The 17,262-nt window shown below is 33.4% G+C and overlaps 1 protein-coding gene across 2 annotated transcripts in view; it reads left to right on the plus strand.

The window, feature by feature from the left end:
- Positions 1-8,715, plus strand: part of VTA1 (vesicle trafficking 1) — a 106,162-nt gene extending 97,447 nt beyond the window's left edge. For both annotated transcript variants that reach the window (XM_001370368.4, XM_007484638.3), the window contains one exon: positions 7,304-8,715. In XM_001370368.4, coding sequence (XP_001370405.1) covers positions 7,304-7,449 — 146 coding nt within the window. In that variant the 3' untranslated portion in view covers positions 7,450-8,715. The remainder of the gene's footprint in view (positions 1-7,303) is intronic.
- Positions 8,716-17,262: the final 8,547 nt, after the last annotated feature.

The following is a 17,262-nucleotide window of genomic DNA, read 5'->3' on the forward strand; positions in this document are numbered from 1 at the left end:
TACATTTCCTCAGTGATATCTTTTATACAATTTCTTACAGTTTTTTGTTTTTTTAATGCAAGTGTATGTTTATCTAGTTTTCTGTACACTTTTGGTCACTTTGTGATTGTGATTATTTAGGGATTGTGTTATTCCAAGATTTGCAACTATAAAAAATACCATGAGAACATTTGTTTGAAAAAGATGGGATTTTGTACTAGTTTACCCATTTCTTTGTTATAAAATCACAGCCATTCCCCTTCTCTTTTAATATTCCAATTCTTCCTTCTCTCTACTCTTCCCTCAACCTTCTAATAGGTTCCTTTTGAAAAAATGTCCATTCAGAGGTGGAGTTCAGAGATATACTGCCTACTATCTCTGAAATTCTGTTATGTAATAAATGCACAGTGGCGGGATATAAAGTTGCTTTAATAAGAATGTTGTTTCATTGATTCTCATGGTATAATAAGGAAATGAAAATCCAGAGAAAGCTTAGTATATCGTGTGTGCTTCATTTATTCCTTACACATCTCAAATCAGGCTAATATCTATTTAAGCATAATTAAATTTCAGCTGACAAAAAGGCTAATTAATACCTAAGTTTAAGTAAACTTTAGCAGCTAAAGGAGTCATTAACACTTAAAGGGAGAAAAATTAGAACACTGGATTACTTCCCTTTTGTTCTAAATCATAATTTCATATAACATGTGTTTATGTATATGTTTATGTATATATGTGTATATATATGTTCAACGGCTGAGATGGCAATGCAGCAAGGCACTGTGGAGTGCTTAGGGCATGTTGGAGCACAAAAGACAACATGGCCATCCAATGCAGCTGAGGAAGTCTCCAGGTGTAACGACTTTTCGTGCCAATGGACCCAGGCTTCCAACACCAAGAGAGTAGGACTGTCTCTGTGCATCGACTTTTCCACTTAAATCTGCATGCACAAGTGTCTTTGTGCACAAAAACACACAAAGACAATAGTCATCCTCGGTTACCGAGAGACTACTACTACTATACATATATACATATATATACATATATATATACGTATATATACATATATATATATACCATTTTGTATAAATGATACAAGTGATCAACAAAGATTGGAATAACTTTTTGTACAATTTTCAATTTACAAAATAGATTATGTCCCAAAATTATCTCTGTAAGTTAGAAATCCCAAACCATTCCCCTATAAAAACATTATACAGTAGGACCTAGTTTTATGCAACCAAATATATTCTAAGACCCCTGAGTTGAAAGTTGAAAATTACACATAACTGCTAACCCCATTATGTAAAAAAAGATTTCTTATACAAACATACCTAGACACTTTATGACTTTTCTTAGGCTTATCAGAGCTACCAAAGTAACTACTCTTGTAGTTTGGAGCCATTATTAATAACTAAAATAGGGTTAATGAAGCACTGCTCTGATGTGGATATGACTTCTTGTTACAAGTAAGAACTCTGATCAAAGATTGATCCAGGAGCTAATGTTGAGTGTAAAACAATGTAATGCTTACTTCTCAGAATGAAAAAAGGCATGGTTGAGTGAACTACTGTGAGATTTTTATGCCTCTAGAGAAAATGGTAGGAATATAGCATGTAATTAAATTTTATTTTACATATTCTCTGCCTTTATTTTTGAGATTGCCAATAGCATATTACTGAATTCACATGTGTTGAGTTTGTGTAAAACAAGGGCCTACTCTATATTGGGTTTAGGTTACCAGGCTATTCCATAAAAACCTCACTTAACTCATAAAGACCCTGAATTATTGTACTAATAGTATCATTTTGGATATGGAAAGCAGGAAATATAGAAGAGAAGAAGACAGTTCATTAACTGTTCTTGGGCAAGGCACTCTTTTTTAATAGATCACTGTCTTGGATAGGTTTCTATTTTTTTCTGTTCTTTTTAAGCTTCTTTCCAGATTCTTAAATGCTTTTAAATCTATTTAGGTCTTCTCTAGTCCCCAAAGTATTGAATACTCCAAAATTATTTTTCTTCTCCTTCAGACAAAATGTCTTCAAAGGTTTATAAATGTATAAAGTGGAAAAATAAACTGAAATAATTTTTAGTTTGCTAATTTTCTAAAGTAAGAGTTCTTAACTAAGTGTCTATACAAAGAGTCTAGGGGGTCTATGAACTTAGGGGCTGGAATGGCATCCTGATTATCGATAACATCAAACTGAAATTTATCATTTCCTTTAATTATAATTGTACACTACAAGTCATTATTCTGAAAAGGGTTTCATAGATTTCACCACACTGCCAGAGGTTGTCCATAACACACAAAAAATTTAAAAGCCCCTGTTCTATACATATGTTTGGTTCTTGAAATAGGGTAGCTTGCTTACTCAGATGAATCTCAAGTTGGTAGAACTTCAGACAGTAAAACAAGTGAAAATTTCTCCAGAATTGGCCTCTCTGATCCCACTGCTGATCATGGAAGCCTAAGACTGCAACCTGGGCTTGCTTGCTGCTCCTTTGGAAGCCCAATGCCCCTCACTCTCCAGGACTTGCCATGATTAACTCAGTACTTTGCTCAGAACTCTCAGGTTCAAGTGATCAAAAAGCCTCAGTCTTGCCCATAGCAAGAATTACAGGCTATACCACAATGCTAATCTCCGTTCATCTTAAATATTTTCTTCACTTCTTAGGTGGAATCTAAATTAATAAGCATTCTTAGTCCTTCATTATGATCTTTTTGAAAAGGTAACAAACAATACTATTATTTGAAACAAAACACTAGGGTTACAAAAAGAAGCCAAAGATTGTTTCTGCCCTCAAGGACCTTGAAATTTAATGGGGGAGAAAACATGAAAACAAATGTATACAAAACAAGCTACATAGAGAATATATTGGAAATAATTAAGAGGGCAGGCACTGGAATTAAGAAGGGTTGGGGAAGAAAGTATATTCTCATCATTTTGGTCCATTTTAGGAACTTTTTGTTTCCATTCTACTGTATGGGGCTGGTTCACTTGATCCCCTAAAAAGAAAAATCATAAAATGTAAGTGTTGGAAAGGACTATAGAGATCATTTGGTATGGCCATTTGCCCAAAGCATAAACCTGTAAAGTATCCTAATACTGAAATTATTATTCAGCTTCTGCTTGAGGTGATAAAAAATTTAATTGTTCACCTCATGGGAAGCCCATTCCATTTTAGATAGTTGTAATTAATGAATAATTTAAAATATTTTTATCATAATTATTTAAAATAAACTTATAGCCCTATAATTTCTTTACTTTTATTAGTTCTAGTTCTGCAGATATCTAGTATGTTATCGCTTTAGTTTTTTCTTCCCCAGGATTAACTATCCTGTTTCTCCAGTCAATCTTCATATGAAATGGTTTATAGACAGATTTCACAGGAGTTCTCAAAGAATGCTTTGAGACTCCAGAGTTTTTGAAGGCTGTATACAAAGTCAAAACTCTTTTCATAATAATACTAAGATGTTTTAATTTCTAATGTAATTAATATTGTTAGACATAACTCATGTAATCAAAAGTTCTGTGAGAGTTCTTAATTATATTTAGGCATATAAAGGATTCTAGAGATCAAAAAGTTTTAAAATCACCGCCTTATCACTGTCATTCCTATTGACATTCACCAGATTATCATTGTCCTTCCTAAGATGACAGCACAAATGCAATCTGACCAGGGAAAAGTACAATTGAACTTTTACTCTTTTCATAATGAACATTAGACTTATACTCTAATATAAAATAATTTTCTTTGGTTTCCATATCACACTATTAACTATCATATAATGACATAAAAAAATATATATATATACATATAAAACTATATAATATTATGCTCCATTAAAACCACTACGTGTTTTGCTCACCCAGGGAATTTTTTTTTCACCCAAGCGTATGAATGAATGAAAAAGCAATTAAATATTTAAGAACTAGGGATAGAAATCAAAAAGCAGAGATAATCCATGTTTTCAAGAGGCTCACATTGTAATAGTGAAGGCAGCATATTATACAAGAGGTTTCAGGTAGAAGTCAGATGGAAGGATCCCATCATTTTTACAATGTAGGAGTAAAGTAGATGAATGTATCTTTAATCTCATTTCCACTGATAAAACCATATCCATTTCTGATGTTGAAACAGTTGACAATGCTCAGAACACTGGTTGCAAGAGCTTTCCTTTAGAGGCCTTCATGAGCTATATAACTTTTGGAAAAGCAGGAGCTGCACAGTTATTTGCCACGCCACACAAGAGGTTACGTTTTTTCAGATGACTAAAAATGGCACATTTATCAATTGAAGAATGACTCTTATTCTTATAAAATGGTCTCATTTCTCTAGATATTTAAGATATAAAGCTTTTATCAGAGAAATTGCCTATAAAAATGTTTTGTATAGTTGCTTCTTAAATCCTGACCTAAGAACAAAAGAAAACAATTAATTTAAATTTAGTATTTTTCTAGTATAATGACATGTTGTATTTCCACATTAGGATAATATATTTTTGACATAATTCATTGATAACTAATGTAATATATGAAATATTTGATGTAACTGTTTCTTTAGTTTTATAATAAGAATAAAATTAAAGTGACCAATTGAATTTATTAAGCTTCCATGAAATAATAATTTTAGTTTTTCCATGATTTTTACATAGTTGATATCTTCATCATTAACCACTTCAAATAAAGTTAGCAGTTTTGTCATTAGTAGGCATGTTTAATTTATAAACTAAAAGTAAAAAAAGACCTTTTGCTACTATGCATATATATATATATTTATATCCAAATATTAAAAATAGTACAATGCCAGAAAAGAATACTAATACTGGTACTATCAAAATAAAATTATATTCTTGACTTTGGGCTTCCTTTCAGTAAATCAGCCAAATTCTGAACCAATGTCTTAACTATTTTCTAAAGAATGACTTACTAGATTCTTTTGGCATTAAAAGTATTGAGCACAAATGAATAGCAGTATGTAGGTTAAGTTTTATTGTCGCCCAGTTAGGTAACATTGCACATGTTTAGTTTCATAAATTTATAACTGGAACGTACTTCAGAAGCTTTCTAGTACAAGCCCTCATTTTACAGATGAGAAAACTGATCCTGGGTAGGATCTTCCTATAGTCACACAAGTACTCATTGTCAGAATTAGGATATGAACCCAGGTCTCCCTACTCCAGTCACTGCACTTTGTGCTATACACACTACTCCGTATGTGAGTGAGTTTTCTTCTTCTTTCCTCTTTTTTCTTCCTTTTCTCTCTTCCTCTTTTTTCTTTTGTATTATGTGTTTGTGTATAATACATATATATTTCACAGACATATTCTTTTTCCATAATTATTGTTACTGTTTTTTAATCCCAGTCTAAAATACCTTTCTGATTTCGAGATACTAATGTATAACTTATTAACAAAAAGGATAGACTATATATTTAACATGGAATTATTTATTAATTTCTATGTCTTGAATTTATTTGTATTTATATTCACTAAGTCAGCAATAATGATGAATGTAAACTATCTTCATTTGAGAATAATTTATAAAACACAAAGTAATTATATTTTATTGATATTAAATTATTCTAATAATTATTCATTTCAATAATTTTACTAGTTCAAATTTTAGAAATTTTTAATTAGATTGATTATCTACCTAATTTCACTTTGAATTCTGAATATCTGGATTTGCTGCCTACCTGAAAAACATGAAAGCAGATAACTATCATATCTTCTTTTTGTGCTATAGAATCATGTCATTAAATCAAAAGTCATTAACATACCCTGCAACTGGCCCTCTGATCCCTTGTTCTTATTATTATCTTCATAAATTCTCTAGAAAATAAACAGCAATGGCCTTTTTCCAAAAGCGGTAAATTAATCAGTGACAGTCTATTTGTTTATTTTTATTCTGCAGTGATTCTCAGCCAGATCTCAAATTCATCATAAATAGAATTGAAAATAATTAAAATTGTATTTTTAAAATATAACTTTGGGCTGAGTTCTCTCACTTAGCTGTCCATTATCCTAGTATTTGGTACTCTTCCACTTCACTTTGTACAAAAAGTAAATTCTGGCTTTCTCTGTCTCTTTTACACACACACACACACACACACACACACACACACACACACAAACACACACGAGATTTTTTGCCTTTCAACAATATCTAAATAGTAATTTAAGCAAACTTCTCTCCTTATCACATCTTGATATTGATATTACTTATCTGCTAAAAGTTAAATTATTCTTCAAAAAATTGAATTCTACTTAGCACTAAATGTTTTCTTTCAGAGATACTTAGTCATATTTTAAAATTTTGCAATATTTCTAAAAATCATGTTTAATTGCAATTTAATAGAGCATCATAAAATTATCTTTATCCTGTGGCCACCAATCTGGTCGGTTTTTTTCTATTTTTTTAATCTAATTTTATTATAGCAAATTCTCACAAGAAATTAAAAGACTCTTATTTGTTATGTTGTTACACAGATTTTAGAACTATAAACATCCATTGTTCTGTTGCTATATAGAAGCCCTTTGATACAGGAAAAGAAAAACTTAGTTCTTATTACACTCTACATTGAAAATTATCGTTATATTTATAGAAGCATAAGATTTAGACACATAAATCTTTAAAGTTTGATAAAACTTTGAAAATGCCATGAACTGCTTGGTAAATATTTATTTCCTACCTCTACAGTTAAAAAAAAAAGGTTCAAATTAATATAACAAATAAATGTGAAGAGGGTATCATCCCTATATATATATATAACATTGACAATCTTTGGTTTTTTTTTTTTAAAGAGTTCAAGAAAATGAAATGTAGATTTCATGCCCCCCAAAAGCAAAGTAGAATAATTTTGAAAGAGAAAAAAATGCCATTTTTAAAAAACATAGTTTAATATAAAGTTCATTCTTTTATATTTATTTAGAGTGGTAGGATTTTTCTAGTTCAAATGGGGGTTGAAGAAGTTTTAGTCTGTGTGTATTATTCCATGAAAAGACTTCTGTGATTTCAGTATAAACACAGCAGCCACTGTCTTGTTTCATTCAGTATGTAACAGTTTTGTACTTAATTTGCTGAAGTGTGAAAGCTTTTTCTTGTTTCTGAAAGGGAAATTTTACTACCTATTTGTATCATATTCTAGTAATTTCTATCAACCATCATAAAAGTAAACAAACTATACTAAAAAAGAAGTGAAAATAACATAATCTGAAGGTGACACTACATTAAATGGCCAAAGCTAACATTTATATAACCTAATTAGATAGCTTGCATATATTTTTCATCCTTTGTCAATTCTTTGATTACTCTTACAGGGGATGTCCGTCTAACTCCAGAGGACTTTGCCAGAGCTCAGAAATACTGCAAGTATGCAGGCAGTGCTTTGCAATATGAAGATGTAAGCACTGCTGTACAGAATCTACAGAAAGCTCTCAAGTTGCTGACTACAGGCAGAGAATGAAGCCTTTGTCCAAAACATTCATGTATTTTGGGACTAAAGAACTAACACTCCATTACTCCATCTTCAGTCCATCAGGAACACAGTAATAATAAGAAAGGCTCCAGTTCCATTGAATATGACAATGAAACCTGTGTTTATGTGTCCGGTTCCTGCTGTAGCTTTCATCAGCAGGCTCAGCCAGCTTTCATTTCCCATTTCAGGGAACCAGTCATGTTTTGGTTCGGGGGATAATGTTAGCAAGATGCTGAAAATGCACAAGGAACTTGTGAAAACAGTGAAAACAGGAATTTCATCAAAAATCTATTTATACTGGAAATAACTTTAGTAATTCATTTTACATATATTATTAAATAAAAGAAAAACATCTACAGGCTGTGGGCAGCCACAATGCTATTTTACTACATTAATCTGAATTTGAGTTTAACTTAAAGTATTCAAAAAAAAAATTCTGGATCAAAGATCACATTTGAATTTCACCTGAAGGATTCTTTGGTGGAAATCATTAGATAATCAATGGAAGTTCATTTTGAAAATTCAATTTGTGTTCATGGTAAATGCTACTAGATTAAAGACAGTAAATTTTCTTGACAGAAAATAGAGTAAATGCTAAGGAGGCCTCAAACATAGTAAGTGCTTGGTGAATATTTGTTTAATTTAAATAATGCAGGTTTCCAAACTTCTTGGTTTTATACATTGATTTTTGAAGCAAATCAGTTGACTTGCTTTCCATAGAAAATTTAATTTTATATTTTCCAATGTCTGAGAATTTGGCCCTTTGAATGAAGATACAGAACTCTACTACTAGTGGAATCTGTAGATTTTATAACTATGATCTTGGAGTTTGGAACTGTTTAGTGTATAAGTTTTATTCTTGGGGATTATGGTGTTATTGTGTTATACATGCATCTGTATTATGTAAGAAATAAAAACCAAAAAAAAAAGATTCTTTTAACTAGTATAACTTATTAAATAATCCCGGTGTCTGTACAACATATTGCAATAGACATATTTAAGAGAACATATTTTTGGTTGATATTGGTTTATAAATTAAAGAAATTTGGCAAACAGTACCTCCAAATTAGCTGGTATACTTAGTGAGACCTGTTTAGATTGCAATTTCTGCTCAATAATTTGACAACGTACTTGAATAATAGCTGCTAGTTGTATTTTCATGAGTAAATCTTATTGATAGATGATCAAAGGATATGAACAGGTGATTCTTTGGTGAAGAAATTAAAATGATCGATCTTTAACCATATGAAAAAATGCTCCAAATCACTATTGATTAGGGAAATGCAAATTAAAACAACTCTGATGTACCACCTCACACCCATCAGAGACTGGTTAAAATGACAAAAAAGGAAAATGATCCATGCTGGAGGGGATATGGAAAAATGACACTAATACACTGCTGTTGGAGCTGCAAACTGATAAATCCATTCTGGAGAGCAATCTGGACTTGCCTAAAGGCCATGCACACCCTTTGACTCAGCAATACCATTACTAGGTTTGCATCCCAAAGAAATTAAAAACAGGGCAAAAGAACCTACCTGACAAACATTTATAGGAGCTCTTTTGTGGTGGCAAAGAATGGGAAACTGAAGGAATGTCCATCGATTGGGCAAAGACTGAACAAGTCGTGGTATATACTTGTAACAGAATGCTATTGTGCTTAAGAAATGACAAACAAAATCACAAAAACACCTGGAAAGAGATACAAAGTGATGCAAAATTAAGTAACCAAATCCAGGAGAACATTGTACACATTAACAATAGTATATGATGATCAACTGTGAATGACAACTATTATTAACAAGGCAAGAATCTAGGATAACTTCAAAAGACTCATAGAAAAAAAATGGCTATCTACTAATATAGAAGAAATAGACAGTCTGAAAGCAAAATTTAAATATACTATTCTCGATTTATTCCATGAATTTTTCTCTAGTGAAAGCAATATGTGTCTTGTTTCACAACATGATGAGCATGGAAATATGTAATATATAGATGATAATGCACAAAGACAATAGTCATTCTCGGCTTCTGAGAGATTATTACAAAAAATATATATATGTATGATCAATCCTATTACCTGCCCTCTTGGGGAGAGGGGGGGGAGAAGGAAAGAACATGGATTGCATAATATCAGAACATAAATATTTTTAAATTACATTGGCATTTAATCTGAAAGAAATTATAATTTTTTTTAAAAAAGAGTTGCTATAAATATTTTCCTACAAGTTAAGTCCTTTCCCCCTATCTTTGATCTTTTGTGGATTCAAACTTAGTAATGGTATTACTGGGTCAAAGGGTATGCATAGTTTTATAGCCCTTTGGCCAAGGTTGCTGGATTATTTTCTGGAAATTGCAAAGCTCCTTTACTGATTCCAAACTTTCTGTGAAAGCAAAGTCCCAACTTTTCAATAACACCTTATGCATATTGCTAGATGGCAACAAGACAGAAAGCAACTGCTACTAAATATAAGTATTAAAAAAAAGAGGGCAGTGATGTGTATTAGCAAGTTGCAACACTGAACCAATGAGAAAATTCAAAGAAAAAGAGTGAAAAGCATCATCAATGAATTATTTGATAGGAAGAACAGAGAAGTACTAATCACAAGACAAGGATGAGAGACCACGAGGTAACGGCCAGAATGCCCCACCACTACCCATGCAATTTCATCAGAAAGCAAGGCAGGCCTCTAGGACATTAAACCAACCAGGCTGTGGACAAACTTATGGAAGAATGTGTCAAGAATTTTCAAAGATGAGTAAGCATTGATGGAATGCCCACTGCATAGGTGGAGGAAACTCAAATCAGTAATCCACAGATGCATTTGGACGTTTTGAATAGTCTCCTTTCTCTAATACAACCTTCAGAGGTTTTTATAGACTACAAATTCCCCAAGCCAGGCAACACTGGGAAAAAAGTGAGGGAAGGTGAAAAATAGCTTCTTAGACCAAAATGCAAGCCAAAATCAATTTCTAATAATGTATTTGGAAAGATGAGTAAAAACTTTTTTTTTGAGATTGCAAATGTTTCCTTTGTGGTTTGCTTTGGGTTTTTAGAAAAGACAGTAAAATTGGGGGAAAGGAATGTGTTATATAGCATCTACTATGTGCCAGGCACTGAACTAAGCACTTTGCAAATACCTCATTTGATCCTCACAAGAACCCCGTGAGGTGGATATTATTATTATCCCTATTTTACCCAAGAGGAAGCTGAGGCATACATTTATGCCCAGAGCTGGGCACCATTTTATTATTTTGTGACAAGATATTCTGTGGTATTGCTTCAAATACTCCACCTCTCTAGGTATAGGGGAAAATGCTTAATCCAAAGACCAAATGTTTTTAATTTTCACTAACACAATTATAACATTGTACTACTACAAAAAGACCTAGTTTTATCAGTGTATAAAATTTTAACATAAGAATCAGAAGCCAATTCAGCTTATAGTGTGTTTCTGCCCAAAATAATCAATAGCAAAATAATACTGACAAGGAATTCATCATTTGAAATTTGAGCTTTTAAAAATAAATTTTATCAAAACAATTGTCTTATCTCCTTCTGTAAAAGAACATTGTACATTGCTATTAAGTTAGACATTTTATATGCTACCAGTAGGCTTCATGAGAATATCAGCCTCCTAACACATTGCTATAATCTGAGTTCCTTCTGCTCTTTGCAAATTGTTAGTAAAGGTGAGTAATGTTTTTAAATCCTTTTCCTATTGGTATCTTGCAATGGATATGGTATATTGAAATATTAATGGTATGTTGGAATGTCTTTAAACTCGTAAACGAAAAATACTGGGAAACAATCTTCCTGAGCCAAACTGGCTTTATTGTAAGAGTTGCAAAGCACAAAGTCAGGGTCTCTAGACACTCAGATGGGTCTAAGAGAGACCTTGATCGCATCAACTTACTAGTATACTTTATGCAAGTGTCAGATTACACAAACTTCCTCCCAATATTTAGTGGAAGATTGGAATATAGTATAAGTATATAGAAAAGAATTCTGGATTTGGAGAGAGGGAATCTGGGTTCCATTATTGGCTCTATGACTTAATATCGAATATACCTTGGACATATCACTTATTCTTTGTGGGTGTTAGTTCCTCAACTATAATATAATCATTTTGGTTGTACTAGATGATCTTTGGGCAGGTAGGTGGTATAATGGATAGAATGCCAGACATGGAGTCAAGAAGTGGAAGGGACTTTAGAGGTTCCTCAACTATAATATAATCATTTTGGTTGTACTAGATGATCTTTGGGCAGGTAGGTGGTATAATGGATAGAATGCCAGACATGGAGTCAAGAAGTGGAAGGGACTTTAGAGGTTATCTAGTTGAATCCTCTCATTTTGAAAGTGAGATCATTGAAACCCAGAGAGTGACTTGTCCAAAGTCACCTCAGTAGAAATTAATAGGAAGTGGAAGAGCTGGAATGAAAATCATCTTCCTGTTTCAAATCTGGCCTTCAACACTTCCTACCTGTGTGACCCAAACAAGTTATTTAAACCTGTTTGCCTCAGTTTCCTCATCTGTAAAATGAGTTGGAAAAGAACATGGCAAACTATTCTAGTATCTTTGCTAAGAAAATCTCAAATACAAAAATGGGACAGTATAATGCATTGCTGGTGGAGTTCTTAATTAATCCAACCATTCTGGAAGGCAATTCAGAATTATGCACAAAGGGTATTAAAGGAATTCATGCCCTTTGATCCAGTCATACCCACTGCTAGATTTGTACCCCAAAGAGATAATAATGAAAACATGTATACAAAAATATTCATAGCTGTACTCTTTGTGGTGGCAAAAAAAATTGGAAAATGAGTGGGTGTCCCATTGGGGAATGGCTAAACAGATTGTGGTATATGTTGGTGATGGCATACTATTGTGCTGTAAGGAATGATGATCTGGAGGAATTCTATATGAACTGGAAGAACCTCAGTGAACTGATGCAGAGTGAAATGAGCAGAACCAGGAGAACATTGTACACAGAAGGTGAAACATTGTGGAATGATCCAATGTAATGTACTTTACTACTAGCAGCAATGCAATGATCCAGTACAATCCTGCGGGACTTAGCAGAAAGAATTCTATCCTCATTGAGAGAAAGAATTGTGGGAATAGAAACAAAGAAGAAAAACAAATGATATCACTTGTTTATATGGGCACATGATTTGGGGTTTTGGTTGTAAAAGATTGTTCTATTGCAAAAATAGATAATATGGAAATAGGTATTATAACATTTGAATAACCCAGTGGAATTGCTTATCGGTTCTGGGAGAGGGATAGAAGAGGGGAGGGAAAGAAAATGAACCATGTAAACATGGAAAAATATTTTTAAAAAATAAAAAGAAAACTACAATTAGGGTCAAAAAATAAAAATAATAAATCCTTTTCCTTCAGGGCCAGATACTTCATGCTAAGCTTTCACAACTTAATCCTGTCATTTGTCCTAATATTTAATGAAGAAATATCCTCAAGCATTTTTTTAAATCAATATACTAAACATTAAGTAAATTCTCCTATCCTCAGCACCTCCAGGACATGCTATACTTCACAACGTTCACAAGATGTCAGGGTTATAATAAGCCTGGGAAATCACTGAGTCCAACTTTCATTTAATACATTGAGTCTCAGAGGAGGTCACATGAGGGCTAAGTGGAAGACTCAAGATTCAAACTCAGGTTTTCTGGCCTCTTCCCAATATTCAATACTGCCCAGCCTCTGACTGTGTTCATTGAGCAAGAGCCACTAAATATCAACTAATGTGGAGTAGTAAATGGTTTCTCTTCATAGTAATTCCAAATGTTTCAGGAGATTTCCTGGTAAAGCAACTACAAATATATTTCTGAATACAAATCATAGTTCTTTTCACTCTTTTTTCCCTTTTTCAGTCCTTATTTTTTTTCTGGCTTGAGCAATTTCCAATTTGGATTACCCTTTTACATAGATCTCTCATGTGAATGTGACATCCAAGGCAAGGGTGATTTTAATCTTTATAATCAAAGCTAATATTTCATGGATTTTTAACAGAATCATGCAATTTCCAAATGTCATTACAGGACTATATGCAAGGGGTCCTTTGGAAAATCTAGACAGGTGGGCCCCATAAAGGACATTAGTGCCAGAGAGAGGAAGCCATTCTCCATTCTGGGTGTTGGAGTGACCCAATAGTAAGTTCATACATAAGCAGATTATAGTTCCCAGGACCCCTTCAGGGTCCCAAAACTAATTAGTTCTATGATCTTGAATAAATCATTTAATACACATCAATTTTCCTCATTGTTAAATAGAAACAGCACATTTATTAGGTGTCTGGTGTTTATATATTTAAAAAAAACTGAATTTTGAAAGCTAAAAAAACTCATTCTATTAAACTTTCATCAGAGTGTATTATGATTATATATTTTTTGTCTATTATTTGTGAACTATTGAGAAATTAATCTTGCTTTAAAATCCTAAAGGAGAAGGGAGGGAAAAAGGTTATTATGTCTGTTCTCAAGAAGAACCATAGGTGTGAAGTAAGTAATCTTGATTAGATCTTAATGGACCGTGAGCAAAGTTGGCATATGCTTTCCACAGCACACTGGTTAGCAAGACATCCACCTGATTGCTTGCCCACATCAGAGACCTGTCAAATGCGTGCAACCAAACACACAAAGATGAAAGCCTGAACCCTGAATCCAAAAGCTATAAAATTATAAACAACTAGCCAATTTGCATTTGGAAAACAAGTGCATTAAAGCATTTAATGGTTTCTCACAGGACTAGCCCTATTGAGTAATGAAATACAGGCATGTTAGTTTTACCAGGCTCTAGAATATACAGTGTATAATAAAAGTATGATATCTGGACCAGGGACAAAGTACGATGCCAGAGCTTGTATGTTGCCAGCTTTCCACTCTGCAGAGTCTAATTTAGTAGATAAATCTGCTTTCCACATTTTCTGAATCTTAGCATGTTTACAAAGATAGCCAGACCTATATTTCTCATGTTTTGAAATCTTATGGTCATTCATGTCCCCCACAAACACAAAATGAAGTTGAAAACAACTTTTGACGTATTTTACGTATATCTCCCTGCTTCAGAATTTTAAGTAGAAAACTTTATAATAAAATTGATTTTGAAAATATTCACTTGTGTGTTAAGTATTCCCAGAGACGTTTTAGATTTGGCCATACAGTACAGCCAGCACCTGAAAAATAATCTTCTCCAAAATATACCTAACAAATGATCATCTAGCCTTTGTCAGAAGTCTTCCTATGAGATGAAAGCCACTACCTGTGGGGAAAAGACCATTTCACTTTGGAATGGTTCTAATAATTAGCAAAATTTTCCGCACAGAAAAGTTTAATATGCCCAACCATTTAGCCCTCTGCAATCAAGCAAAACATTTTAAACCCTCTTCCATGTGACAGCCCTACAAATACATGAAGTTAGCTAGATTGTGCTCATTTTTTCCTAGCTAAATATCCCCAGTCCTCTGATCATTAGATTGTAAGTTCCTTAAAGGTAAGGATTTTTGCCTCTTTTGCCTTTTTCTGTATCCCTAGTGTTTAGCACCGTGCCTGGCACAGAGTGGGCACTTAATATTAATTGATATGGTAGGAACTAAAGGCCACTCATAATTCTAGTTGCCTTCCTTTGGACAATCTTCAGTTCATCAGTGTCTTCAATGTAACTGTCTCTAGAAGCCACACACACTCCCAGCCTTATGGCATTATTCAGAAGACTTTAAAGTTCCCACAAGGGAAACATACAAAGAAAATTAAGGGGGAAAGTAATCCCTTTTTCAAAAGATCTACACAGTCTAAAAAAATGACAGGAATAGTGGAGGCAAATCTGGGTATTTTATTCCTCCATGTCATGGTTTTTGCCCCTGGTTGATATTTCTTTTGCTGGGGTAACAGGGAATATATGTGATCTACCCAAGATACTGGCAAAACCCATTGCTATTGGGCCAGATTTTGGAAATCTTGTATATGAGGATGAATGAAAGACAATCCTAATACTAGTTCTACTCAGTAGTATTCCCTTTTGATTTAGAAATTCTTATGCCTTTGTCAATGGGTTCTCCTATCCTGGAGATACATTAACACCTTTCACATACCCCTGCCATTGTCATTCCAGGACTTGAATCAGCTTTTTAAAGTCTAAAGACTAGAGTCTAGGAATTTCAGTCCCAGTAATTCTCAATACACTCCCACTGTTCAAGATGCGTCCATCCCTTGGACCAAGCTATCAAAGACTTTGGGGCTTCCTGAAAAGCACTCAGAGGTCTTTGGTCTCTGACCTGAGGTTATAAAGGGGCAAAAAAGAGATTACTCTGACACTGAATGGCTTTTTTTTAGGTTTGGAATAAAGGGGGGACTCTGATCCACAAAAGTATGAACCAACTAAAACATTCCCAGTAGCTGAAATATAAAGTTCCAATCAAAGACAGCATCCTACAAGCTTAGCAAGTTAATTAGGGAACTTCCTTGATTTACCACTATTTCTCTCAGTCTACACTAAAATATTGTACCCTAGAACTGAATGTAATATTCATTTTACCAGGGAAAAGTACAACAGAATTATCATCACCTCATTCCTGGACTACTCTAAATGTAACAAAATATTGTATTGTCTTTCTTGACTTCTATATCATATCATTGACTCACAATCCCCATATTTTTTCAATCAAACTACTATTTAGAAATTCCTCTCCTATTTTATATTTATGAAGTGTTTTGTTTTTTAGCCAAGGTTTAACATTTTACATTTATGCTGATTAAATTTTAGTTTTATGTGATCACCCCTTAGTGTCCCAGGTAAGTTAGAGTTTAGAAATAATTCTCCAGGCATATAAGTAACAATTTCTCATCTAAATTGATTGAGAGTTTTCCCAACTGGAGTTCCCTACAATAATGTAATGATCCCACCTGCCCTCCACTCCAAATATTAGTCAAATGTTTTAGTTTGTCAGTATCTAGGAGGCAACTAGATGTTGTAATCAACTTGGAGTGGGGAAGACCAGAGTTCACGTCCCACCTTGGACATTTGGACAGTTACGTGATCCTAGGAAAGTCACTTCACCTCTCTAGAACTCCACCTACTTATCTGTCAAATTGAGATAATAATTCCTACCTCTCAGGGCTATTGTAAGGATTCAATGGGTTAACAGTTGTTAAGTGTTTTGTTAACCTGAGAGCATTATATAGAAGTTATTTTCAAATTGAAAGTGCATTCATTATCTAGTGTATTAATTGTCTCAACTTTGTGTCATGAACAAATTTGATTATCATGCCATCTATGTTTTTATTTAAGTCACTTATAAAAATTGCAAAACAAAAGCAAACTAAGAACACAACCCTGGGACACTCCTTCAGAGACTTTCTTCCAAGATGACATAAAATCATTAACTACTGCTCTTAGGGTGAAGCCATTTCACCAGTTTGGGATTTACTAAATTGTATTATCATTTAGCTTATGTCTTTTACCTCGTAAGATCGACTTTGTCAAATCATTTACTAAACTCTAAAAATCTGCCTCTAAAATTCCACATTGACATAACAGTTTAGTGAACCTGTGTCCTCTAAAAATAAAGAAGGTGAATCCGGTATACCCATGAAACCGTGCCATCTGTTCCCATCATTTTCTTTTTTTTATATGTTCACTAGCATTGTGTCATATTAGACATTGTGTCAATTTAGAGCGTGCAGGGGCTTAAAGAACATACTGTGGTTGTTGGTCATGAAATGGCATTAAATCTCAATTGTCATACATAGCTGTAGAAAGAAGGAATACCCCAAGGCTA

Source organism: Monodelphis domestica, chromosome 2 (assembly GCF_027887165.1).
Source record: "Monodelphis domestica isolate mMonDom1 chromosome 2, mMonDom1.pri, whole genome shotgun sequence".
Lineage (NCBI taxonomy): Eukaryota > Metazoa > Chordata > Mammalia > Didelphimorphia > Didelphidae > Monodelphis > Monodelphis domestica.